The sequence below is a fragment of the Melospiza melodia genome, chromosome 3 (genome assembly GCF_035770615.1).
Source record: "Melospiza melodia melodia isolate bMelMel2 chromosome 3, bMelMel2.pri, whole genome shotgun sequence".
Taxonomy (NCBI): domain Eukaryota; kingdom Metazoa; phylum Chordata; class Aves; order Passeriformes; family Passerellidae; genus Melospiza; species Melospiza melodia.
This window is the reverse complement of record NC_086196.1, coordinates 70,253,662-70,279,443: the sequence shown is the minus strand read 5'-3', so window position 1 is coordinate 70,279,443 and position 25,782 is coordinate 70,253,662. Positions and strand designations below refer to the sequence as shown.

The 25,782-nt window shown below is 38.2% G+C and overlaps 1 protein-coding gene across 2 annotated transcripts in view; it reads right to left on the bottom strand.

Annotated features, from left to right (window-relative positions):
• Positions 1–25,782, bottom strand: part of KCNK2 (potassium two pore domain channel subfamily K member 2) — a 130,450-nt gene that overhangs the window by 16,967 nt on the left and 87,701 nt on the right. For both annotated transcript variants that reach the window (XM_063152178.1, XM_063152179.1), the window contains 2 exons: positions 10,525–10,685; positions 7,983–8,169 (listed from right to left, as the gene is read on the bottom strand). In XM_063152178.1, the coding sequence (XP_063008248.1) occupies positions 7,983–8,169; positions 10,525–10,685 (348 nt within the window). The remainder of the gene's footprint in view (positions 1–7,982; positions 8,170–10,524; positions 10,686–25,782) is intronic.

The following is a 25,782-nucleotide window of genomic DNA, read 5'->3' as shown; positions in this document are numbered from 1 at the left end:
AATGATGCTGTACCAGAGTTTTTTAAGTATTGTTCCAAAGAATGCAATGTGTTCATATCCTGAGAAATCTGTTTTTGCAAGAACTTTAAAACATCTCAATACTGATATAAAACCTTTAGCCTCAGTAAAGAAAGAGCAGCACCAGTATTAACAAGTGTCCCTGGTGGGTAGGCAAACATTATCTTCTCCATTCTGCAGAAAGAAACCAGAGTGCAGGGACTTGAGCTGAATTGATCATACCACCCCTGCCCCCCATCTTCCCCCCCCAAAAAAAAAGTTGGATAAAAGAAGTGTGCTGAAGGCAAGTTTTTTGAATCCCACTGCCAGTGGGATTAGCACCAGTCACTTCTTTTCAGTGTTAAAGTATAAAAAAGTATAAATTTCAGAGGTGTCTGTAATAGAGCTTTCAGGTATAATACAGCTATAAGGAACAGATGTCTTATTTCCACACAAAGATAAGTTATGTTCATCCAGGGCTCCTGACAACACCAAATGACTCACATTGCACATCTCACCATGCAATAAAACAGAAGCCATAAACTTGTAATTCAGCTGTGTTACAACAAATAAAACCAGACTTCTAGTTTGGGCTGCTGCAAGAAGTTTGATGGGTGTATCTGCCCATAATTGAGGAGACTTTGCAGTAAAACCTTCTCAGGCACATTAAAGTAGCCTGTGCAGGTACACAGTACTTTGTTTTATCTATCTGCAGCCTATACTGAAGCAAATCAAAGGAAAATTGCCCCCAAAATATCAAGCACCTTGTCGCGGTACTGAGATTGACTCTCATAGAGAATAATGTTTTTATTTAGCTTTATTATGACTGAGATTACATGCAAATAACAAAGAATTTTAGATGGCTACCTTTATATGGACCCTCCCAGACAGAAATTTTATTTTCATGTCAATTGCACCTTTTCATAAAAAAAAAAATTTAAAAAGCATTGAGGTGCAATGGTTTGATCAGCTATCCAAGAGATGAATCCACATTGTGAAAGTGGATATTCCCTGATGCCTTTGTAGTCCCAAGCAGAGGTAGAAGACAGAGCTCTGTTTAGAACAGAAGACATCCAGCCACCAAAGGGGCTGAGTTTGTCACAGCACAAGACAAACAAAACACCAAATCATTTGTTAACAACATCCATCTCATGTCAATCTAGCAAAAGAATATTTTAGGAATGATTCACCCAAAATTCACTGTAATTCAAAAAATGGTTGATTACCACTATGTCTTTTTTATAGTAATGGGCCACTCTTGGTTGTTCATCCTCTTCTTCAGCTGTTCATATAATGCACAAAAAAGTATCATAGAAAGCATCCATAAGGTTGGTTTTTCATTTTTTGCATATTATTTTTATAAACTGAAACTGGAAACTAACTCTGCCAGTCTGCAGGAAGCACTTCCTTCACAGTTTGTAATTATTTTATTTACAACAAAGTTAATCACTGGGGCAAGAGTTAGGGCAAATTCATGTCCAACCAAGTTTTCTGTGCTGTCTGGCCAGGAGATGGCTCCATCTAGCCATGCCCAAAGAAGCTCAGCTCTCCTGAAGCTGAAGGGACAGCAGGTATCCAAAGAAATACTCTAGGATAAGGCTTTGAAGCTAGAACCTTTATCAGCTGTTGAGCTTCTGAATTTCAAGGACTCCTTGGATGATTTAAGGGAGAGAGACAGACATACCTGAGGATGTTTGTCCTGATATAGCTGTCTCTTGTGATGCTCAAACTGCCATAATGAAGTTACCTGGGAATGTCCTTAAACAGGATTTCATAGAGAAATGGGATCACAACTCAACTGTACTGAATTTAAACGACAAGAATTCATTAACTACCAAACTCACTTAAATGGATATGAATGCATTTGGGTATGAGTATGCATAGCTAAATGTACTTTCACTGAAGTATATGAGATAATCTAATGATTTTATTGGTAACATCATAAAAAACATCAACATGATACACTATCATGTTTCTTTTGCAAAGCAAATTGGTTCATGCAGCCCTCTAGGAAGCAAAATGCTGACAAGGCAGAAGATGAAGTTTGTTGCTTATTTGGCAAACCCAGTTTTGTGGGCTGAGGGACAAAGCTTTTCCCAGCTTTCTTTAGCCTCTACCCAAAATTGGTTAAAACCACAATGAAGAAGAAATCTTGCAGTCTCACTGCCATAATCTGTTACCAAGAGCAGACACAGTTTACTGCCAAGGTGTTTTCTGGTAAAGATTTGATCTAAGGTTGCTTGAAGACTATGAGAAAAACAGTTTTCCCATCCATCAACATCACAGGCTACTGTATTGCTGCTGCCATCATTCTCACATCTGCCAAATGAATTTTATTTGGGATTTTCAGCACTGTGGAAAACATAAGTTTTTCTATGCCCCAAACATAGTCCTTACTAAGGTCAAGAACTCTGTTTCAGTGAAGAAAGGCATTAGTGAATATCTCAAGCATGCCTTAGGACAGATTCTGGTTCTCAGGTAAGAAATCAGGGTTTCAAGTATATATTTTTAACTTATTTATTTATGTAAAACAAGCCCTTTGAAAGTAAATAATTGTCTTCGTTTCTGCCACTCATTTTCCCCATTCTTTCTACAGTAACTAGCTCAAAATAGAAACATATAATTATTTCTATAAAGTTGGTTGGCTGGGCATTTTTACTTCAAAATTAGAAGGAGAGAATAGAAAGTGCTGTCAATATTGAGTATCTTAGTTCCATACCAGCAAAAAATTTCTGGGTTATTCAAAAGTTGGCACTGCAAACAAGGAAATGTCTATAATTTTTCATCAGCAGCAAAAATTACTCTGGATATAGAAAAATTATATAATCCAGTTTTAACTTCAGACTAACAAATAGCTGTCAACCATCCCTGTTGGGACAAACCTGACAAACATGTTTAATGCAGAGATGCAATTTGTCCCACTCCAAAGACACATGGAGGTTCAGCCCTGCAGCTTGAAAGGAATTACCTCTGAGGACTGCAAAAAAAAGGAGGGGACAGAGAAAGAGTAGCTCGTGTGGCAATGTGGAAATGCAGAAGGCTGGGGCCAAGACAGTATGCACTGTCAGAGATGGAATGTAAGTGGGCCAGAGAAGCCACTTGATGCCACTCAGTGGAAAATGGAGAGCTACTTCAGAAAACAAAGCACAGCTCTAAAACACTCCTGACATGCTGTCCTGCACAGACATCAGGCGAGTCAGAGCTCCATCTTCAGCTTAAAGCACAGCTCACAGCAGAGAGCCCCTATTACAGACACCAAGTCCCGAGGGGGCAAAGAGCTCCTGCAAACGCCAAAAAGGGACTCAGAGTCTCTGGGAGGGCACAGGGCTCTCCTCCAGCATGCTGGGCACACCCCTGGCTCAGCATGGCAGCAATTCCTCTCTGCTGGTGCGTGGTACCACACAGTGCCAGCAGATCAACTGGGCTGCTGTGACCACCGGGTCAAGTGCCCCAGTTCGGCGCCATTCCATGAGACTGAAATATCCCATTTCTCTCCAAACTGGGTCTCAGGCCAAGAAACACAGTGCAGAGGCAGGTATGTGTATCACACTGGCTATACAGCAGAGCTGATTACAAAATGAAACAGTGAAAAAGCAGTAAGTTAAAAATCAGGGTTTAATCATGGAAAATAAACCAAGCAAATAAACCAAGCAAAACCAACAACAACAAAAAACAAACAAACAAACAAAAAAACAACTCCTACAAAAGCAACAAGAGTTCAAATACATTTTTAAAGTAACCTTTTCAGAATTCTGTGATCTGTTTCACCAAACCAGTTGAGACAATCTTATACCATCATTGTGCTCCACTGTGAAACTACTGATATGTTATTTATATTTTTGCCTTCTACTTAATTTAGTCAAGTCTGGGACATGTTACCTAATTTAGATTTGAAACATGTTAGATTAGAAATATTTGAATATACTTTCCAAACTGCACTGCAAGTTAAAGAATGTATCTGTACATGTGAACAGTATATTGTCAATTATACAGATATATTCATGTGCCTCAGTGCAAACCTTAGTGCCCAGAAATATATTTCATTGTACTGAAATCATGACACATTCAACATGAAAAGATTTATTTTTCTCTTTCACAAGAGAAAATAAATAGTTTTGGTAGGGTTTTCTTCTGTCATGTTAAAGTCAATGTTTTCTCTTGAAAACCAGAAAAGGGGATGTTTGACTATGTCCTGATATTCATAAGGCAGTGCAGGCTGTAGTACCATTTTTCTTCTTTTTTTGCAAAAAGGTACAATAATATCTCTTCAAATAAAAAAAAGTATTTCTCTCCCTCCAAAAAAGTGAAACCCTTCTAAAAATTTGAAAAATCAAGTAATTTCATAAGACAGAGAAGCAGTAAATTTTTTTGGAATATTGTTCATATATTTTCCTGAACATGAATTGCAAGCACTTTTCATCTTTTCCTTCCTTGCATGCTCCAGGAGTGATCAGTTTATTATATTTTCCTTAAGGCTTTTCTTGCTGATGGAAACCCCAGCTGAAGTTTCCACAGGCTCCAATAACTCCTTAGACTCTGACTAACAAAGGGAACATTTCCTCATTCTGGTTTCTGCAAATAGACTGCAGGACAAAAAAGAAAGTTCTAAAGAAATTCCTGGAGAACTAAAAGAATTTCTAATATGACAGCCTGTACTACAGTCAGTGATACCATTACATTCCTGAATCCTGTGTTCAGCTCTTGGTTCCCTCCTGGTACAGCTGTTGAGTAACACTCTGTTCTTTACCTCCTGAAAGTTCTTCAGGGCTTTTTTACAGCTCTTATTTGCAGTGGCACCAGAAAGCAGAAAGTTTCATGTCAGTGAAAAATGATGGGTATTTCAGAAAATTTTCCCCACACACCAACACAAATGTTAACACAACCACGGGATTACGTGGGGCTTGTAAAATTATGGGTTTTTTTCCTCTGAGATGGCAGTTCCCCGAAAAAAAGATTTGAAAGCTTTCAAATATATAGGATTTTGAGGATTTTCAGGAAACTTCATGGGCCGAAACTGACACACATATATGGATATGTGGGCCTCCAGAGTGCTAAAAGAATTATCAATTTGACTTTTATTGCAAGAAGTACACTCTGATATGATTGCCAGTCAGACCATCACTGCCCACCATTATGCTTTAAGTTTGACTATAATGCTAACTGGAAGAAGGTAATTTTCATTGTAAGTATTGTTTAAGGAAAAAAAGTCAGAAAAACAAATAAATTAATATCAGTGTGAGGAGTTTTTCAAAATGTGCTGCATCTAGGCATTAAAAAGACTGAAGCATCATTCCTTCTGCTGGTTTTTGCCTCACCATGGCAAACCAGAACCAAGACCAGCATGCTCTAGAACCACAAGATTCTATCATGACCACCTCTTATACAGCCTTATACAGAATTACAGCTCTTAACTCTTCATGTTTCTCCCTTGTTTGTGAGACCCAGTTTTCCTAAACTTCAAGGAGAGTTCTCCAGACAAAGCCTACCACAAAAATATCAGTGGCCTTAGCGTCCACTCTGTATTTTGACTTACCTAAAAGAGAAACAAACAAACAAACCAAAAAATCATTAAGGAAAGGTACTGATTTGTTGGGGTGCAAAAAATTCTACATACTTCCTCAAAATTAATAAGGAAGCCTAGGTCTTGGGACAAATTCTATCAACTCTATTGAGAATTGCAATGTCAGTTTCCCTCAAATAGTTTTTTACTTATGTACAAACCAATGACTGAAAACTTCAACAATGCAAAGTTCAATCAATTAATACCTTACCTCTTTTTCAAAATTTTTATTTAACTGGCCAATTATGTACTGCAAAGAAAACAAATTTTTTTAAAAATCCTTCAAGTCACTGGTCAAAACCAGAGTATTTTAGTTCACCCAAAGATATCACTGACTTCATCCCTGTCAGAATATAGTCCCATGGGAATGTCAACCTCCCAGTTGTGATGGAGACAGCCTCTTAACCCTGCTCTCTTGAGCACTGTCCCTGCAAGTACAAATCCCATTGCCCCTTGAAGTCAATAACATACTGCAGTTCAAATGCAAGTCTTATGCATGTGGCTCAAAGAAACCAGACAACATTTCTGATGCTTTGAAATAATGAGTATAGTAGGATTTGAAATTAAATAAAGAACATCTTTCAAGTGAACCATAAAAGGCCATCAGCTATAGAACAATATAATTCAAGGACATTCTGTAGAAAGTGTTTCCTGGTAGCATTAAAAAGCAGACAATGTAGGGAAAAAATTATGATATCAAATGGTCTACAAATAGAAAAGTCTATGGAAATTTATAATGGGAGTAATGATGAATGTACTCAGTGTTCTAGTTAGAGCCAAGTGGGCCATTTCACATAATGCTTTACAGTAAATACAACCAGGCCTTTATACACTATCATTTTTATTCCCTGTCATACATACCCTTTAGGAATGAAAGTCTAAAACACCCAGATTCTTGACTTAGAAATAGCATAAATTTTTTATTTCGTTTCATCCTACTTGTAATCTGACCAGAATCACAAATTCTGAAGACAAAATGAAAATAAGAAAAAGAATACAGGAAAGAAAATGGAAGGCAGAAGTCAAGACACATACAAAGACATTTGGAAACATCACAAATAACTATGTAAAAGTCAAAAGAAATTTGCTTTGCTATTTTACAGTTCAGTTCTATAATTTCCAAGAGTCTTTGGCAAGTTTGCAAGCAGTCTAAAAATGCAGGCTGCCTGAGTAGCTTAGTATCTTCAACAACTAATTTTACCCCCATTTTTCCCACATCACTTATAAATATGTCAAGCAGTTGCAACACTTTAGAGGTCCTTGTTTGCACCTCACCAACCTGAAAAACCTCTGCCAGTGACAAGACCCTTTTCTGCCATCAAGGCAAAATTTCAGGCACATCTATAAGAGGAGTTACCCAACCTGAGAACCTCAGCTTGGCACACCTGGACTCGCACAACAGCCATAGGCTCACACAAGACACAGGAGGAGCCCAGAGCCTGGGAGTGTCTACCAAAATCAATTCCCTCCAGTAGAGTCTCTCACTGAGAGCAGAGCAGCAGAAAAGGCCTTGTGAGCCACCTCTGCCTTGCACTGAGTTCAGAGGTGGGGAGAGGCATTTCATGAGAGAAATGAGGGTTCTGTATCAGCAGAAGCATCAGATGAGGCCAAGGAGAGCAAGTCTCAGGTTTGGATCACAAAGCTCTGAGTTCCTCATCCTCACCTCTACACATCACTGACTTGGATCAGTGTGCACAAACAGCGTATACTTACACAAATCTAAGAGGTGAACTAACACCACTGACATCTTTTCAAGAAAAAAGTTAACACAGAGAACTGGCCCAGACTTTTTTTTTAGCTCAGTATATCAAAGTTATTTACAACTAATTCAGCTTAATGGAACCATAAGAATTGGACATGTTATCTACAGGTTGTGCTAAAACTTCTCCTGACATTACAAAAACACATGGGCAAATGTGTACTGACAGAGTCACAGAGTAGGATGCAGCAGATCCTACAGAACATGGGCATTTCAATGGCAGAAAGAGAGCTCTGGAATATTATGAAAGTAAGGGATGCACACAAAACTTTTATCACTTCACAGGGTAAGGCATTTCAAACAAGTCCAGCTGAAAAATGTATTCAGATTAAAATGCTCTGTTAGTGCTTGAACTTTGCAACCTGTAAGAAAAATAAAACAAACCCCTGACCTGAATGATAGTCAACTTAATTTTTAATAGGATAGGAAGAGAAAAATACTGTAGGCAGAGAAATGCACCATAAATTTCACTGTCCCACCTCCTGTCTCTACGCTGCCACATCAACCACAACAAGGACAGGCCCCACCACATGAATGAAGAAGGATAAAACTGGGAGAGGGGTACCACAAGAGAGTTATATCTGTCCCAAAACTAAGAAAAAAAATGCAGAAAAAATATCACTGTGCAAAACATTATAAGACAAAGAGTTATGAAAAAACTCTTACCTGCAACATAGTCACCAAATCCAATGGTAGTTAAAGTGATGACCACAAAGTAAATTGCATCTAACGTGTTCCAGCCTTCTATGTGCTTGAAGATAACTGCAGGAAGGGCAACAAACAGCACGCAGCCAAACAGAATGAATATTATTGTTGAAATGATGCGAATCTTTGTCTGACTCACATTCCATTTCTGGAAAGAAAAGGGGAAAGAGAGGAAACCCATTGATAATAAAACTGCACCCATGCACATCAGCACCCATCACCCCCCAGTGTGCGCTACACAGCTTTAGAGGACTGCATTATAATTCTCAAACAAACAGGAAAACTCGAGCAGGATTTTATTCTGAAAAGGGTTTCAAAGCAAGCATGACTACCCTAGGAAACATTTGCCAGCAGTAAAAGCAGAGCAGGGCTGGACTCTTCACGGGTAGCATTCAGAAATACCAACAGCTGATGATGTATAAGTTTTGAGGGCTGTCTAGATATTTGAGTGATTTACATGCATGCACCTGCAATTTCTCTCATTTTGTACATCCACTAAATAAGGTGAATTTTAATCATACAGTTCTCTGCAATCAGATAATCAGCTAAACCATATCCTACAAAGCAGAGCTGGAGAGGATGTAAGAGAGCCAAACCTGTCCAAGGACAAAATAAACCTGCCTAAGCCACTGGTCAGGAAACCTGTGATCATACTCTTGTCGCCTGATAATTTTCCTAATTCTTAACCTACATCTCAACTCCTTCTGTTTAAGTGTACTGTTTATGGTCTTATCCAAGACAAATACAGAAATTGTTAATTTTCTCTTTCCAGCAAACTTTCACAGGTGTTCTCTTTCTAAACCAAATTTATTTATTTCCTTTTCCTCCCCTTCCTAATTTTCTTGCAATCCCTTGGCACCAGCAAACTAGCCCACGTTTCATTAAGTGTTGTACTCAAAAGTAGATACGAAAAAATAGTACAAAATGGAATGGAATGAGCCTTTCTTATGCTTTGCCTATTTTCCATGGCAGTATAACATTAACCCATGTTAGCATGTTAACTTCTAGAGTCCACAGAACATTTCCATAAAATTGCACCTAGACAGCTGTTTCCTGATATGCAGCTGCATATTTTATTATTCCTTCATGCATTACTTTGAATTTGTCCTGCTTAAATTTAATCCTATCTAGTCAGACTGCTTTTCAAAAATTTTAAGATCATTTTGATCCTCCAAGTTTTAGTTGTCTCCCCAGCTTGAGACCATCTGCAGATTTAATGAACCACATCATTTAGCTGTGATGTATGCTATTAACGTTTTTCTAAGCTGCACTTCAGCTAGAACAGACCCCTGCAAAATTCCATTTTGTATGCCCAGCCAGTTTGACATTTTTCATCCATCCAATGCGTGTCAGTTCAACCTAAAAGACGGGATTATACAGGAAACTTCCACAGAAATCGACTGAAAATGAAATCATGTTGTTCACAATGGATGTTTTCTTGTTTTTAAGTTTCAATGGGGACTGTGTTTACAGTCAGCATGACCAAGGTCAAGCTTTTGTAACCCAAAACAGAGTAACAGCTTGTGTTATGGCAAAATAACACAAGCTGTTACACCTGCTCTGACCCTTCAGCATCTCCCAGTTCTTTAGGCAAGCTAATAAACAGAATTAGAGAGTGTTCCAGACTGCAACATCAAGCTCAGTGTTTTCACTCAGATATTGCCAAAAGAGGGAATGATACTGCTTTTTATCCTGGGGCATTCTTCTTGTAGGGATACACCCAGAATTAAAAAAAGGAAAATCGTTATCTCTACAAGCAAAAGAGAGGCACAAATTGATCTCAGAACTTCTATACCTTTAAGAAAAAAAAAATCAGCTATGAAAACCCAGAAATTATAAAATGTTCCTATGGAATGTTCCTGCCTTTTTCAGACAAATCTCAATGGAAATCTATGTTATCCACCAGTACCTTGTCTGGACACGAACTGAGGTTTCAAAGCCAAAAATGCCTTCTCTTAAAAAGCTTTCAAGCTTGTGTTTGCCTGTTACATAAGACTTCTTAGCACAGGCCCAGTTTTCTCTGTATCAAAAACAAAGCCATGTCAGACCTTTTCCATAAAGAAAAGGTGTCCTGCAAGCAAAGGTAGGGCTTGGTGTGGAAAACCAGTCCTAACACTCGCAGTGCTGATGCAAACAGCTAAAAACTTGGTTACTAAGCATTCATTGCTTCAAAAATCTCAGTGAATACATTTCCTATCACAATCTAGATAAAAACCTTTAAGGGTAAGCATCACAGCAGGCTTATGAGTAACAAGGAAAGAGCAAAACCAAAATTATTTGGGAATTGTTCCACTTCCCAGCCATAACAATAGTAGGGAATATGTCTTCACTCAATTCTCAGAGGTGTTCATTAGCAAGTTCAGACTGTGCCAAGTCCTTCCTACCTTTTCCTGCACATCTGATTGCAACAATGAGCTATACCTGTTTTTTCAGACTTTTCATTTCACCTGTGAGATTCAGAGCAAGCAGCAAAAGAACAAAATGAGGCAGTCAGCATACTCACAACAAAGGTATCTTCTACTTTGGCAATTCCTTTTCCAAAGATTGTCCCTAGTTGATCTCCAACACCAGCCAACAGAAAACCAAACAGAGGAATTCCCAATAAGGCATAGATGATACAGAATATCTTTCCACCTTGTGTGCGTGGGGAGATGTTTCCAAAGCCTAAATTGCAAACAACTTGAGATGTTTAATAGGTTACACATAATACATTATAAGTTTTAAAAGAACTGTGGGAACAGAACAGTTAAAAACAGGCTAACCAGGTTAACCACATGACACAGCAAACATTGAGAGAAATTAAATGAAAATGTATGTTGTACAATCCTCTCTGAGCTACTCTCTTATTATCTACTACATGTAGTTAATAGAAATTGATTGATCTATGCCTTAGACTGACAGTGTCTGCTGCAGCACCTGTAAATTACACGGGTTTAAGCACAACACAGCACCTGTAAGCAACACAATTTTCCTTCACATGTGCCAAGCTTCAAAGTGAAGCGGCTTTTAAAAAGCCCAAACCACTTGGATGAGCAAAACAGGGATTTCTACCATAAATGGGACTGCCTAGATTCTTCATTATTAAAGGCCTTGGTTCCTTCAAACAAAGCTTAGAGATACAGCTCATGGCTCTGTCCATTTGAAAGTGGAAATCATTTTGTCTTCAGAGGCTTGTGTAAAAGAGCAGCCGAAATTCCTGTGATGGCTCCATTGCTGCTGGTCCACTCAGAACAGAGAAGGTGAAATACGAAGAGCACAGGGTGCAGCACCTGTGGAATGCCCTCAGTACATCTCCCAGGATCAGTATTTAATGATTTGGACAAGGTCACACAGGCAGAACCCTACAATAAAGTTTCAAGAGCTCAAGTCCTGGGTTTTAATTCAAACGTTTTTCTCCTCCAAAGGATCAGTCATGTTTTGAGGGAGCAGTAGCAGTAACACCCCAGAATTTCTGACATTATTTCACTGTTTAGCAGAACAACATGCCCTTCAAAGGAGGCAAAAGGGAAAACTTGACATAAAAAGGCTTATCTTCAGAAATCAGACAAAAGCTTCTTTTAACATTACCTTCTTGTTAGAAAAATAACTTGCAAATAAAAAGCAAAGTGGTTCGGCATGTAGTTGAGAAATTTGTCTTAGTGTCTTAAATTTTTCATAAGAAAAACATCATAGGCACAGAAATCCCCCAAAGAAAATCCATTTTTCTGGAAACAATCTGAACAATTTTATTTTTAAAGTAGCTTAACATTTTTTTCACAACCTGACAAAATTACTGCAATATAGACTGCATTTAATGAATGCCTTACCTATTGTATTTCAATAGTATTTTTATTTAAGGATTCTGAGCATGATGGTAGATTTTCTTTATGAAACTTATTATCTTAATTTCTGGTTCTGTTCTCATGTAGGTAAGCTACACCAAAGCTCTGTTGCTAAAACTACTTTTTCCCTTCAGAACACGCAAGACAAAATGTCCCTCACTTAACTTGGAATGAGTTGCCCAGAGAAGCTGTGGGTGCCCCATCCCTGGAAGTGTTCAAGGCCAGGTTGGATGGAGCTCTGAGCAATGTGGTTTAGTGTAAGGTGTCCCTGCCCATGGCAGGGAAGCAAGAACTGGATGATCTTTTAAGATCCCTTCCAACCCAGGCCATTTTATGATTCATTACCATAAAATTAAATGACAATGGGAATATATTTTACTCCTAGATAATTCTCTTTCAGACTGCACTTCTGTAAACAACAAATGCAATATTGACAGAATTCAGTCAGAGATAAGAAAGTTGATATTTAAATTTTCCCTAAATCTTGGCTCATAAACCTCAAAAGAAAAAAAAAAGAAAAAAAAAAAAGGAACAAAATCACACGAAATACTAATTACAGGTTGCAGAGTCCTACAATCTCGTAAATGTTCCCTCACTAATATATGAGAGAAAGCCTGACTCAGAAAACTGGGAAAAAGTCACAGCAACTTAGACCAACCCAATATGCTTCCTTAAACCAGAGTCAGGGTTAAAATTATAATTCAGGAAATTTCAGCTCCACTGAGTTCACTCTGTCCCTTCGTGCACAAAGAAGTAAAGTTTTAAAATAAAATTAGCTCATCACCAATCAAAAAGGGACAAGCAGATCCAAGCTACTCTGTTTTCATAAACATGTCTGTTTATGCATCAACAGAAGCTCAAATTGTTCCAGGTTATAATTCCTGGGAGGTCTTAATGCAATTCAGAATCAGGGGTCTGGATGCACCAGATTTAGAAAACTCATGCTAGGGGATTTGGCAGTCACGTTTTATTTACTTCTCTACAAAAGCAATGTCTTGCAATGGTGACAAAACACCAGCCCAGTGGAGCACATGCCAAGCAGGCAGTTTTGCTTGGCTGGCCCCATAACACAAGCAGGCACTCTGTGAGCATCCCAGAGCTCTCACAGAGGCTGCTGCTCTGCAGCATGCTGCTCATCTGCTGCTCATTGGTATGAGGACACCAAGTTCACATTCAGCTCTGGGTGCTCTCCCTAAACCAGACTTATGTCTTCCTTGAAGGAAGGACCCTAGTTCACTTTTATGCTCAAACTCATGTTTTTTATCCTAAAAACTGCCAAATGCTTTTCTTCCATAAACACAGAAAAGGTATTGTGTGATAATTGTATGATTCAATCACACATTACTGGATAAAATAGCACTCCACCAGGTAGCAGCTCATTTCTGCCCAGATGCTCACTGAGCATTACACAAACCATGGGTAGGGTACATACTTTAGTGACCCGATCTACCAAGGGGTTTCCATCACACATTAATCACATTTCCTACTGTGTCATGTTTTATAACAGTCTGCTGCTGTACACCACAGCCTACTTTGAGAGTTACACAAGTTGTCCTTAAATCCTACTCTCAGCTTCTCCAGTGAAAACCTAATCCATTATTTATACAACAGGAGAGAAAATGTATTTATATTTCATATGGCTGATGTAATTCCCAAGGGGTTTGTGTCAGAAGAAAAGTATTATTTCTTTCTTTAAATAATTATAATAAAGACAAAAAAAAAGAAGAATTCTGTTGCTAGGTAAAAACCAAGGAAACCTTAATTTTGGCTGGAAGAAGAGAACGTGGCCCTAGGAATTCTGCTGCATATCCCTGAGTACCACAGAGCTCCTGCATGGGGAGGGCAGGAATGTCTGACCCCAGTAGCAATGCAGTAGCTCCCTGCCATATTTCACTTCAGAGCTCCCCTTTCCACTCACGAGGCAGCATAAAGTCTGCCTTGCTCACAGGCAGACCTTGGGGAATCAGCCACATGACAACACAGTCTGCTGGCTCTTCCCTGCCCCAGAGCTCCTTGCTTGGATGGGATGGGACAGGACGTGCCCACTGCACAGGCAGCCTCAGTGCCTTGCTTATTCTTCTCATTCTCAGTCCTGTGCTGCTCATCCCTTCCCCTGTTTCTGAGGGGGAAATTCCTAGAACTGGTCCATTCCCCACCTCAACCCAATATACTTGGGTTTGATTGTGGAAATTAACAAGTTGCTGGATCTAAACTTCAAAATTCATTGGAAAGCTTCTCTCAAAGCTTTTAATCAATGCTATCTGCCATGAGCAGTACAGAGTACAAAATTTAACTTGCTAAATGGGATCTGTTTCATCCAAAATACTGTCAGCATCCTTTTCAGACTGTCCTTCCCCAATGCACCCTCCCCACTTCACTTTCATAACCAGGAGGATGATTTGCCTCCTCATTTCACCAAATCCCTTTCATGTCCTGCTAAATTCTCAGTATGCTTTTAATGAACAAAGGACTTGTCTCTGACAAGCAACTGTGGGCAAGAAATGCATTTTACAAGGAGCTTCCAGTAACCCTTGAGTCAATTCTGATTCTTTGATTCTGTGTGAATTAAGAATAAAAGCCCATTGTAAGTAGATTGTAACTAATTGCTCCACTCAAAAAAGTAACATATTCCAGGGTTTCAGCTCCAAACTCCAAGGAATCCCTGAGATTCAAATCAGGTTCAAAGGAAATCTGTATCCCTTTGGTCAGCTATAGAGGTGGAAGCAGGGGTATGAAAAATGAAAAGAATTTTTAAGAAACCAAAAAACAAAAAAAATCCAAAGAAAGAAAATTTTTTTAGGATTCTTTACTTTCATATAGTCTTTTTGACATATTTCTGGGAGAATGAAAGCATCTGTAACTTTCCCACGAGAAGCAGATTCGCTGTTAGGCAGATATAAGTAACTTTAATAACTATATATTTCTGCTTTTGAACAGAACAACGTTTGAAGTTTCAAATTTTGGTTGAGTCTTCCCCCATGACAAACAATAGATTATATTGCAAATATGAAAAAGCTTGAAATGCTATGAATTGTCATACAACTGACATTATACTTTTGTTCAGATGGCAAGCATTCTTGTGTTCAAACCTTCTTAAAAAGGAAGACTGAAAACTAATGGGTTTTTTTCTGTTTTAACTAGAGAGAGCAATTCCTTTGCTTTCTAGTTAACCAATATCTTCAGAAAACTCTTGTGGATACACATTTTCAAAGTGGAGTTAGAAATATAGAGACTCCAAAATGAGCATGATTTTTACATAAAATTCCTATACAAAGCAGGGCATCTACTGAAACTATGTAGCTATTAAGTAATTTCTCATGTGAGAGATTATAGGTGCTTTTGAGAATTCTAAGACTAGATTTTACTTGCTAAATTGACTGGAAGAGAGTGCTACCACCTATGATTCATTTATTTCAAGTACCTCAGGTAGAACTGAAAGTTATGGGGAAGTTCTGAAACATTTTCTTTCTATACAAGGAAATGCAAATTCAAGTACGAGCAAATGTTTTCTCCATGTTTATGACAAACCTCAGATTAAACAAGACATCATTCATGAGATATCAAAAAGAAATAAAGTTTAAATTATCCCAAGTTAATGCTGTATATTTTAAGGTATGAGCAACTACTCCCAGCAGTAGGTTTGGATATGCAGTCCATTGATGGAAGAGCTCAATACTGAGGATAAATCATTTGGTGAACAGGCACACTCTTAATTACACAGAAGTGGATTACAGAAAGTTGATACTGAGGTTTCATAGAGTCAGAGAAAAGGCAGAGCTGCTGGCTGCTGACTCCCAGGAGGCTGGAGCAGGGGAAGCAGCTGTGATGGCCTTGGCCTCAGCCACCAAACTCTGTGCGCCACTGTCAGTGGTGTTTCCATGGTTCACATCCAGCCTGACCACCCCGCTCAATTACAGTGACTGCCCTTCTCAAAGGGCACACGTGGGGTTTGATACTGAATGTCAAATTGATTTTAAGAGATCAAAGGATGCTTTTTCCAGGCCCTGAGGAGCTATCTGGTAAAATCTTTATAAAAGGTACCTCATTGAATTTCTAGAAGATAAAATGCTTTTTTCCCTTTGGATCAGCGCTTGGGCTCAGGAGATTAGCATTAAATACATCCCTGCCCAATAGTGCCAAAGCAGAGATATGCACTTAATCACAGTTGAATAAGATATTCCTTTTAGAATAAAAAATGGTCTAGACATAATCATTAAACTACAAGACAATGTTTGTACCCATACTGACTATGGGGAAATCCCTGCATACACTGCAGAAACAGCAAAACTTCCATGTTTATGCTCATTGTGTGAAAAACAATCTCCATTTTTACACTGATTCATTTTCCTTTCCTTCTCTTGACTCTTTCCTACACTTCCAGTCTGACATGCCTGTATATTTGCATATTTACAAACACACATTCCATGAGGTTTTATGGCTTTGGATAGTTCAAGTATAAGGGCTTTTCCAGTTCTCCGTGTGACTTCCCTCCCAACATTGCAAAGTAGGTAGAAAATTCCTATTCCCCTTTTTACAGGTAGGTAACTGAAGCACAGAAGAGAGGTAAGTCCAAAATTCTCTATATCAATTAGGCCCATAACTCACACCAAATCAGTAGCTGAGCACTATGAATTACACTGACCATTAATTAGTGAAAGTTTGTCATCTGAAGCCCTCAAAGACCCTCAGGCTTGCTCAAGCTAGAGATACACAGAGATAGGTGCTGCCAATAGCTAAAAGCTCTGGGCTCCCCTCCTGTCAGGGCCAACACATGTGCATGCACACACATTCCTGAACACACAGCAAGAGAATATGAAGGTTGAACAAGAACAAGGATTACTTTAAAATCTAAACCTCAAATGAATTGAATACAAATACTTTTGCTTTACAAGTACACTTCTGTGCTATATATACACATGAATTCTTTCACTCATGAACGTACTGTGTGTTACAGCCCTTGCTCACAAGCTGCTGCCTGTGGAATCCCATCATGAATATGCAGATAGTGCTCCTCCAAGTTAATTCATCAATTGCATGTACAGAAAAGAATTTAACTTTTCAATTTAAGAAATTCCTGCATGAATCCTCCTGATGGAAGAGCCCTGTGCAATGAATAGAGATGAAGTTCTCTCTATTTCAGAACATGGTCTGCTAAGAAATCAAAAAAGCTTTTCTTTACAGAAGTTTGATGTAATTTCTTCATAGAATTGTTTAGGATGGGAAAGACCTTTAAAGATTGAGTCCAACCATTAAGCTAACACCACCAAGCCCACCCTTAAACCATGTCCCTAAGTGCCACTTCTACACATCATTTATATGCCTCCAGGGTTGGTGACTCAACCACTTCACTCACCCACTCCAGCTTCTAGAAGCCAATTCTCACAGTTTTAGTCAGGGATTCGGGAACCATGTTGTCACAAATTGCTGCTGTTTATTGAGTGTTTGGTATTCTCTGGATCCCAAACTACAAGATTCTGATTTTTAGCACTAGCCCATAATTCTGTGTCACAAAACTGCAAATAGATTATTTAGAGGGTGTTGATGTTCATAGTAAAATACATTAAAAATACTGATTTTTAATTTGTCTGAAAAAAAAGACATTACCAATACTTCTCTTATAACTAGGAATAATAACAGGAAAGCCTAGACTGACATTAATAAAGTGTGCAATATTCAAGAACTGACAAGACAGAGGTTGATCTCCTTTCAGAGGTTTCTTTTCATCTGTGTTCTGTGGGAGCACTAATCAAATCAATAAAACTTCTTGTAAAAGAACAGGCTATAAATATTCATAGAAAGTAAGTTTCCTTCAAGTCAAAGTGCTGTACTGGAGAGGTGAAGGAGTATTCCAAGAAAGGTCTCTGTATGGATATGGCAGTATTCAATAGCTCACACTGAGTTGCTAAGGCAATTTCTAAAGTAACTGGGTAATGATTATTAAAATATTCTTAGAAGCTTAAACATTAACTCAGATGGCTCTGCCTCCCAGCACAGATTCTGCACTTCATTCAGCTGTCACTTTGCCCAGTAAACAGTATCTGCATCTCATCAGTTGTAGAACTTCTGTGCTTTTTTCAATTTTTTCCTTTTTGTTGTTGTTGTTATTGTTTGCATTAATTTTTACCTCTAATTCTTATTCTAACAAAATTGAATTATCTCCAAAAACCAGAATTCCCACTTGCTTATCTCTGAGTGAGATAGCTTCATGGGAGCAGGATGCCAGGCTAACACAGCTAGCAAAAACATGATGCACTTTAAAGTGAAAAGTTTATATTCCACCCTTTCATGAAACTTTTACTAGCCACATATGCTTATCAAGTGTAAACACATATCAAATATGACAAAGTAACATTCATTCTGCAAAAAAACTTCATTAGCAATATACTGAGGTGTAGATAAAATACATTGTTCCAGGTGTTACACAAAAAAATATATATGGTGAATTTTACATGTAGTGACAAAAACAACCTGATGCCACAACTTTAATGGAGATCCTAAATAACTTTTTTCTAGTGTTTGATGGCTTTCTTACAATCGCTTTGTTTCCTAGAAACAAGTTTGCATTTTTGTTTACAACTAAATCAATTCTCAGTGGGTGCTGGGTAAAACAGGCTCTTGCTGGCCTCTCCATCCTAGGGACAAGGCAATCCATATGTTTTCCTGCAGAACAGAAAACCACCCTGCCTGTACACATTTCTATCTTCCCTACAAAAAATAAAATGTGGTAGAAGCACTGACAAATTAAGCTATGCCAGACTTAGGGCAACAAACTCTGAACACACCTTGGGGTCAGTGAAGTCACAGATTTAAAACAAGAACTGCAAATCCCATAATCCTGCACTCAGCAGCCTTGGATCAGACCATGACAAGCTGATACAAGTGGTCAAAATGACTGCAGGTAATAGACCTGTAAGGTAAACTACAATCCTCCTCCTGCTTTTAAACTTTTCACACGCCCTGTTTCACTTCAAGAGGCCTTTCCCCAAGTCAGTGTTCAAAAATGCCATTATTTTACTTCATCAGTTTTTTCTTGCTGTATCTATCCTTCCTTATAAGCTGCACATACACAGCCCACGTATCCAGGAAAATCCTGGCAAAAACAGCAGTCCAGGGGAGATGGGCAGCAGTGACAGAAATGCCTATAGAGATATCTATATCAGGATAGAAAAATTCCTCTTTTGCACATATTCAATGTATGTGCAAATATACTGCTTAATATTTATAAGACGAATAATAAGAAAGAGAATATGTCTTCAAGAGAAAATATATATACCCATTATTTTGTGTATAATGTCAAATAGCTGAGTATTTTATTAATACTAGTAAAAATGCTTCTCTATGCAGTTCTATCAGCATATTATAAAACAAAAAAAAAGGTTAAGGTTAAAAAAGAAAGAATAGTACCAAGTTTCTAAAATAAAAGGCTCTGAAGATTTTTATTAATATTATTATTTTCTTTAAAAAGAAAATTAATATTTTGCCAGTGAGGTTCATCAGGTGCATGAAGGTGTGAAGTAGCCTCTTATTCCTTGTTATTCTCTTTTTTCTCCTCCACTAATCTTTCAAATTAAGACTAATACAGAATCTTACTAACAGAAAAGAATGAAGTACCATGCATAACTAACTTCCTCTGAATTTCCCCTTTGACTTCCAACTACTTATGTGTTACATGCCTGATTCAGCAAAGCAAGTAACATGTTTAACTTTTAAAATGTTTAAATTTTTCTCTATTGAGGTTAAATAACTGAGCATGAGCATACTAATTCTTTTAGCATATACATCTGCAAAAATGAACAAGCACATCAAAAGAAATTCTTCGCAAATTTTCAACTGATTTTTCAACGTTGCCATGATAGAAATCACACTGTCACCAGCTCTTTAATTTCACAGAATTCCACAACATGTAACAAAAGATTTTTGATAAAATGTCATTATCCAAGCAATTCAAGAAAGTGCAATTACAAGACTGCAGAAATATTCCCAGGAACAAGAATTAATTTCTGCTTCCAGAGCTTTCAGTTTTCAGTGACTTTAAACGATGCAGGTGTGTGGGATTTTCCTTGGCAGAGGAGGATGAGCCCTCTGTGCCTCACCAGCACCCCAGCAATGCCTTTTTCACTGAAATGGTCTTGCCATGCCTCTTCCTCGCCTCCATCCATCCAGACACTTAGTGAGCTGCCACTCGAGACATTCTCACTGATTCTTTGGCAAAGAGCACTCTAAAGATAGGGATCTACAGAAAAGAAGTTTCTTATAAAAGTTTATGATTCTAAAAAGGAGTTCCTAACAGAGAAGCAATTGAACGTAAAATTTTCTCTGTGCATGTTGTGAAGCCATTTAAATTATTATTGTCAGGCAGTGCAAAATAAATTCCAAATGTTTTTGCTTTTGGTACACTGAAGCATTTTGTTTATATTCCCTGCTTGCTTTTGAAAACAGCCAGTACAATTTACAGGAATTTCAGCACATAGCAAAATTGTGAGCAATTATTACCTTCACACCTTTTTAAAAAGTATATAGGCTGTGATTTTTCTTTTACAAAGCAAGTGGAATCTTTAGAAGTCTCTAATCACCTCACCTGCACATATGAAAGTAGTTCAAATGGGGATAGAATGCTTCATGAGACAGAGAAGAAGGCTTTCAGCTAAAGATCTCATATTTATAAAATCTTGTATTCCAGTTTATGAGGGAAAAAAACACTAAAACAAAAATATATAAAAGTTGCCTACATGTAAAGATACTTTACAAGCATTATTCCACTTCTTTTCCTACTCTCCAAAGCCCTCAGGTGGAATATAAATAGCTAAGCTAGTGTGGACTGAGCCATCTGCCTCTACAAGCACAGCTCTGGGGCTTGTTTGGACTATGGGATATGTATTCACCCTCCTCTAGACCAGTGTGGAGTATGGTCTCAGACCAATCACACCAACCTAGAGAAAAAAAATAAAAGAAATATTGAGCAAAGTGAAATCAAAAGGCAAACAACTGGAGCATCTGACCTCAGATCACCAGCTCACATATTTAATGATTCTCACCCTCGGGGCTGTGAGGCACAAGGTACAGCCTACCTCTTCCCTGGTCTTCCCAAAAGACCCCCAGGTATTCCTCCAACCCCAGCTTCAGATCCCAGGGCAGACTATCAGCCTTCTGTCCTATTTAAATCTAAATTCCTTGAGGGCATTTCATCCAGTGCAGAGTCTGAGAGCACACCTGAGAGCAAATGATGACCCAGGGAAGACACCAGAAGCTAATGAAGTCCTGGATTGCATCACCACTGCCAGACAGCAAAGTGAAGGCAGAAAAGGAGAAGGAATGGCCTTTGAGGAGTACATATTGATGTACTTCAGTATAAAAGTTTTAAGTTTAATGGATGAAGGTTTGATCTAGCTCCTACTTTGAATAAATAGTTCTGCCAATTTGAAATCACAAAAGCCTCCATTTACTTTTTTCTGTCTCTCCTTAAGTGTCAGTACATGTTCTGAAAGCCACAGCTCCCTTTTCATCAAAAGCACAATATCTCTTTGAACTGAAAAACAAGTTAAACATTTTCCTGAATATAAAATAATATTGTTTCTCTTCCCCTAAAACATGAAAGTACATATGGAGATACAGACAGCACAGCAATTATTCAAGCTAAGGACAATAAATCTTAATGACTTTTAAATAGAATTGTCCCTGCACCAAGAAGACACATTAATTAAAGCATACCCTGTGCTCTTTTTAAGGTGGATTAAAAAAGGGAGGTAAGAACAGTAATATTTTTATATATTCTAATAAGAGCATTAATAGCATTTTCAGCAGATAGCATATATTGATGTTAATTTTTCTATTGTTATTATCACACTCTGAAATGTGTTTCAGAAAATAACATCTGCCAATTAGACCCACTGAAGGTCACTACTACTCTATTACTACCAGAATTAGCAAATAGTAGATCAGGCTCATCCTTAATTTTAGGGGAAGCTTTATCAACATTTTAGCTACTGTGAATTCCATATAGGGTCGGTTTGGAAAAGAAAATGCATAGAATTTAACATTTCCCATTATATATTTCAGGGAAAAAAATCTATATAGAGAAAGAAATCTGCACTCATTTTCTTTAAGTGCAGAAGCTATTTGCCAGAAAAAAAATTTAGATGTCATCTTCTCCCTCCAAAGATTCTCATTTGTTTAGGAACGTGTGATCCTGAAAATCTACATAAGCAAGAATCTCTATACTAAAGGGTATCTAAGAAGTCAAATGTTGAAAATTAGTTCCTTCAATTTTTTGGGCAAATAGCAACAGCTGATTTTGCAAAAGCCTGCTTAACAACTGCAATATATACTTCCCCAATATTACTTGCTCTATATTCAGCTTGAACAAGGAAGTTAGAGTTACTATCTAGTGTCCAAATATGAGAACAAAATTGTCTCCTATTTTAAATATGACTCCTAAATGGAATTAGCATGGAAAGCTATTACTCAAAATATTTTGCAACTCCAGCTGCTTTTGCTTATGGGATCTCATTTTCCTCAAGCAGCCAGAATGGAACCTAACTGGTGTAACTGGGAAAAACAGTTATTGTTTTAAAAATATCCCACCCAATGCCTACATACATTTATTTATGCTGCAATTGTCTGATTCTACTGGAGACTATTCATCAAGAGAATTAATTTTCCAGCAAGGAATTAAGATATCAAACTGAAGCCTAAAAATTTTTAGCTCACTTTAACCTGGAGTTTTTTGGGGGACCAGAAATATTTGTGAAAGCATTTTGTCAGTTAGTTAGGTATATCTTGCAGCTTAATCTGTCAACACAAAAATGCGGCAGGAGAGGGGATTGTTTTTTGCCATTTTGCTTTTTCAGTGTAGTTCTGTGACCCTTGGCAGGAAAAGAGCCATCAAGTGAATTATTTATGTTTACACACCAACAGATGGAAGGTAAATGACCAAGCAATATGTGCTGGCAGCCCAGAAAGCCAACCATATCCTGGGCTGCATCAAAAGAAGTGTGACCAGCACCAGAGTGATCCTCCTCCTCTACTCTGCTCCGGTGAGACCTCACCTGGAGTGCTGCATCCAGCTGGGGGTCTCCAAAAGGGGGATGTGAAAGTGCTGGTGCAAGGCTAAGGAGGCCATGATCAGAGGGCTGGAGCACCTCAAAAATGTAAACAGGCTGAGAGAACTGGGAGTGTTCAGCCTGGAGAACAGAAGGCCTGAGACCTTACAGCACCTTCTGGTACCTAAAGGGGGCTACAAGAGAGCTGAGAGGGAACTTTTACCAGGGCTTGCAGGAATGAGAAAAGGGAGAATGGGTTTAAGCTAACAGAGGGCAGGTTTAGATTGGGTATTAGGAAGATGTTTTTTCCTGTGAGGGTGGTGAGGCACTGGAACAGGTTGTCCAGGGAAGCTGTGGATCCTTGGAAGTGTTCAAGGCCAGGGTGGATGGGGCTTTGAGCAACCTGGGCTAGTGGAACGTGTCCCTGCCCATGGCGGTGGTGTTGGAAGGAATCAGATGATCTTTAAGGTCCTTTCCAACCCAGGCCATTCTATGAGTCTATAAATGACATGTCTATTCATATTGCCAAAGTGGGATTCAACAGTGTAAATCTTCTGATTCCTTTCTTTAAATGATCATGTACAGACATTATGGTGTTTATCATCTCACATTTTAAATTTTGCCACGCCAAAATCAAAATATCTCGATGCTCTCAGCTGGCTACCAAGACATTAATCAAACCCCTACTGCATCCTAGGTATTTAAGTTAGAATAATTTAAGCATTTAAGAATTTAACAAATTTTTCTCCCCGAAATAAGACTGAAAAACTGCAGTCCTCTGTATCTGTAGTCCAACATATGCTAGCCCCAATCAAAAGGAAGAATCCCCGGGACCTAAAGGTTTTCCAAAAACCTGTAGTTCCTAAGATCATTCTAAAGTAGTGTTTTTGTATTCAAATCATAACAAAAGAAAGAAAACAAAGAGGATAACATCCCACACTATAAGAATTATAAATGCATGAATGGCCATAACACTTATTCCAGAAGGGACTGCTGGTAATTTGGGTTCCTTGATACCTGAACCCTAGAGCACTACATACATTAAAATTATGAACAATCAGACTAGAAATATTTTTTCTAAACAATTCTACTTTAATTTATACATAGCTCTATGATTTAGAAGGATCAATATAGATAAAAACTTTGGAGCCTAAATAGATTCTTCATGAAATACCTACAAATTGAACCTATTCTCAAAAGAAATACTACTCTCAAATTCATCCTTCAGCAGAATAAAATGGGTAAGGATGTCTTCTAGAGGAAGGCACGCAGGTAAAGCTGAATGATCCAAAGCTGCCTCTAATTGAAATAGCCATTATGAGAACAAGTAGACATAGGACTTGGACACAACCACACTCAGGAAACAGAGAGGACATGAAAAGATTCTACATAATAGTATCATATTCTTTTCATGTCTTCAATTATACTAATGTAGTGTCCACACACAAAAATTAATTAGGTGCAACAGATGTGCCTCTACTTGTTACTTGTGTCAAGAAAATTGCTTCAGAAATTAGCTCAAGCTAAATCAAAGTGTTCCAGAAATACAGGAACAGTAGCGCTTATGAATCCATATTGCTGCATTTATTGAAGCAAACAAGAAATGTCCTTCCAAAAAGATAGTAAGACTAAGCTTTGAGCACTCTTGCCCTCAGTATTCACCTATACAGGTTACAAATACATGCACACTATAATGAAAACAGACCAAATCATGAGTCTCCATAAAAAGGAGTCAGTCTCCTATGTTTTGAAGTGAAAAAGAGGAATCAAATTTAAAGATCAGAATCTTCAATGGTATATAAAACTCCTCAAAAAACCACCAACAGGTACTGGACACACTTCTGAAAGTGAAATTTCAGGTTGCCTGTGCTGATGAGATGCCTCAGAACTGGGGCATCACAATATGTTGATGATGAAACACAAACCACCTTCCTTATCTTGAGAAGACTTTTGCCAATTAAAATGTAAATCAGCTACCAGAATAATATAACCATTTTCAACAAATATCTCTAAAAAAATTATCTGCCTTTGAGGTTAGATATATTTTCCATATTTTCCGGTAAGTATTGACCAAAAAAAAAAAAAAAAGAAAAGAAAAAAAATTAAATTATATATTTTTCTCTTTCTAAATAGGCAATGCTTCTTCCAATTCAAGCAAAGAACACAGTGACCTGAAAATAAGTGTGTGCAGTTCTAGAGAGGGAGTAACTGGCTCTATATACCAAAATTATTTCCCTGCACATCTTTAAAAAGGCTACTGGATATGACTAAGCCACTTGATGCTACCTCCTCTATCCTGAACAATAGCCTCCAGATGCTCATTTTCATATATCAGTAGAACTGGAGGGGAAAAAAATATATATGATAACTGTGATACTGTGATGTCTGCAGTGGAGAAATACAGAGGCCGGAATTGAGCTTTCCATGGAGCCCTCTTCAGCTGAAAACTCCATGGAGTGCCTCAGCTGCATGGCTCAGCCCTGTGCTCATAAAGCCTTGGTACACACTGCAGAGTCCTAATAAACATCCAGGACACTGCCAGTCTTCCCTGCTGCTTCCCACTGTTAACCATCATTTTGGTCAACTGAGAATCTACAGATTACCACACAATTTAGATTAGGAAATGCAGGTTTCCACATAAAATATCCCCACACCCAAAGTTTTCTCTATTGAGTACATAATCTTTGCATATGTGTGGTGGTTGGACTGGAAATGGGATTTCTGGGATGCTGAGGTCACTACTTAAGCCTGCTTTGCTTATTCCTAGTCACATCACACAGCAGACACCAGAGAAAGAGTATTCTCACAAGAGCACTGGCTTTGTGCCAGAGGTAAACCATGACAACATGGTAGCATTTAGCCAACAAAAAATTAATTTCTTACTTGGCATCAATATTCTTG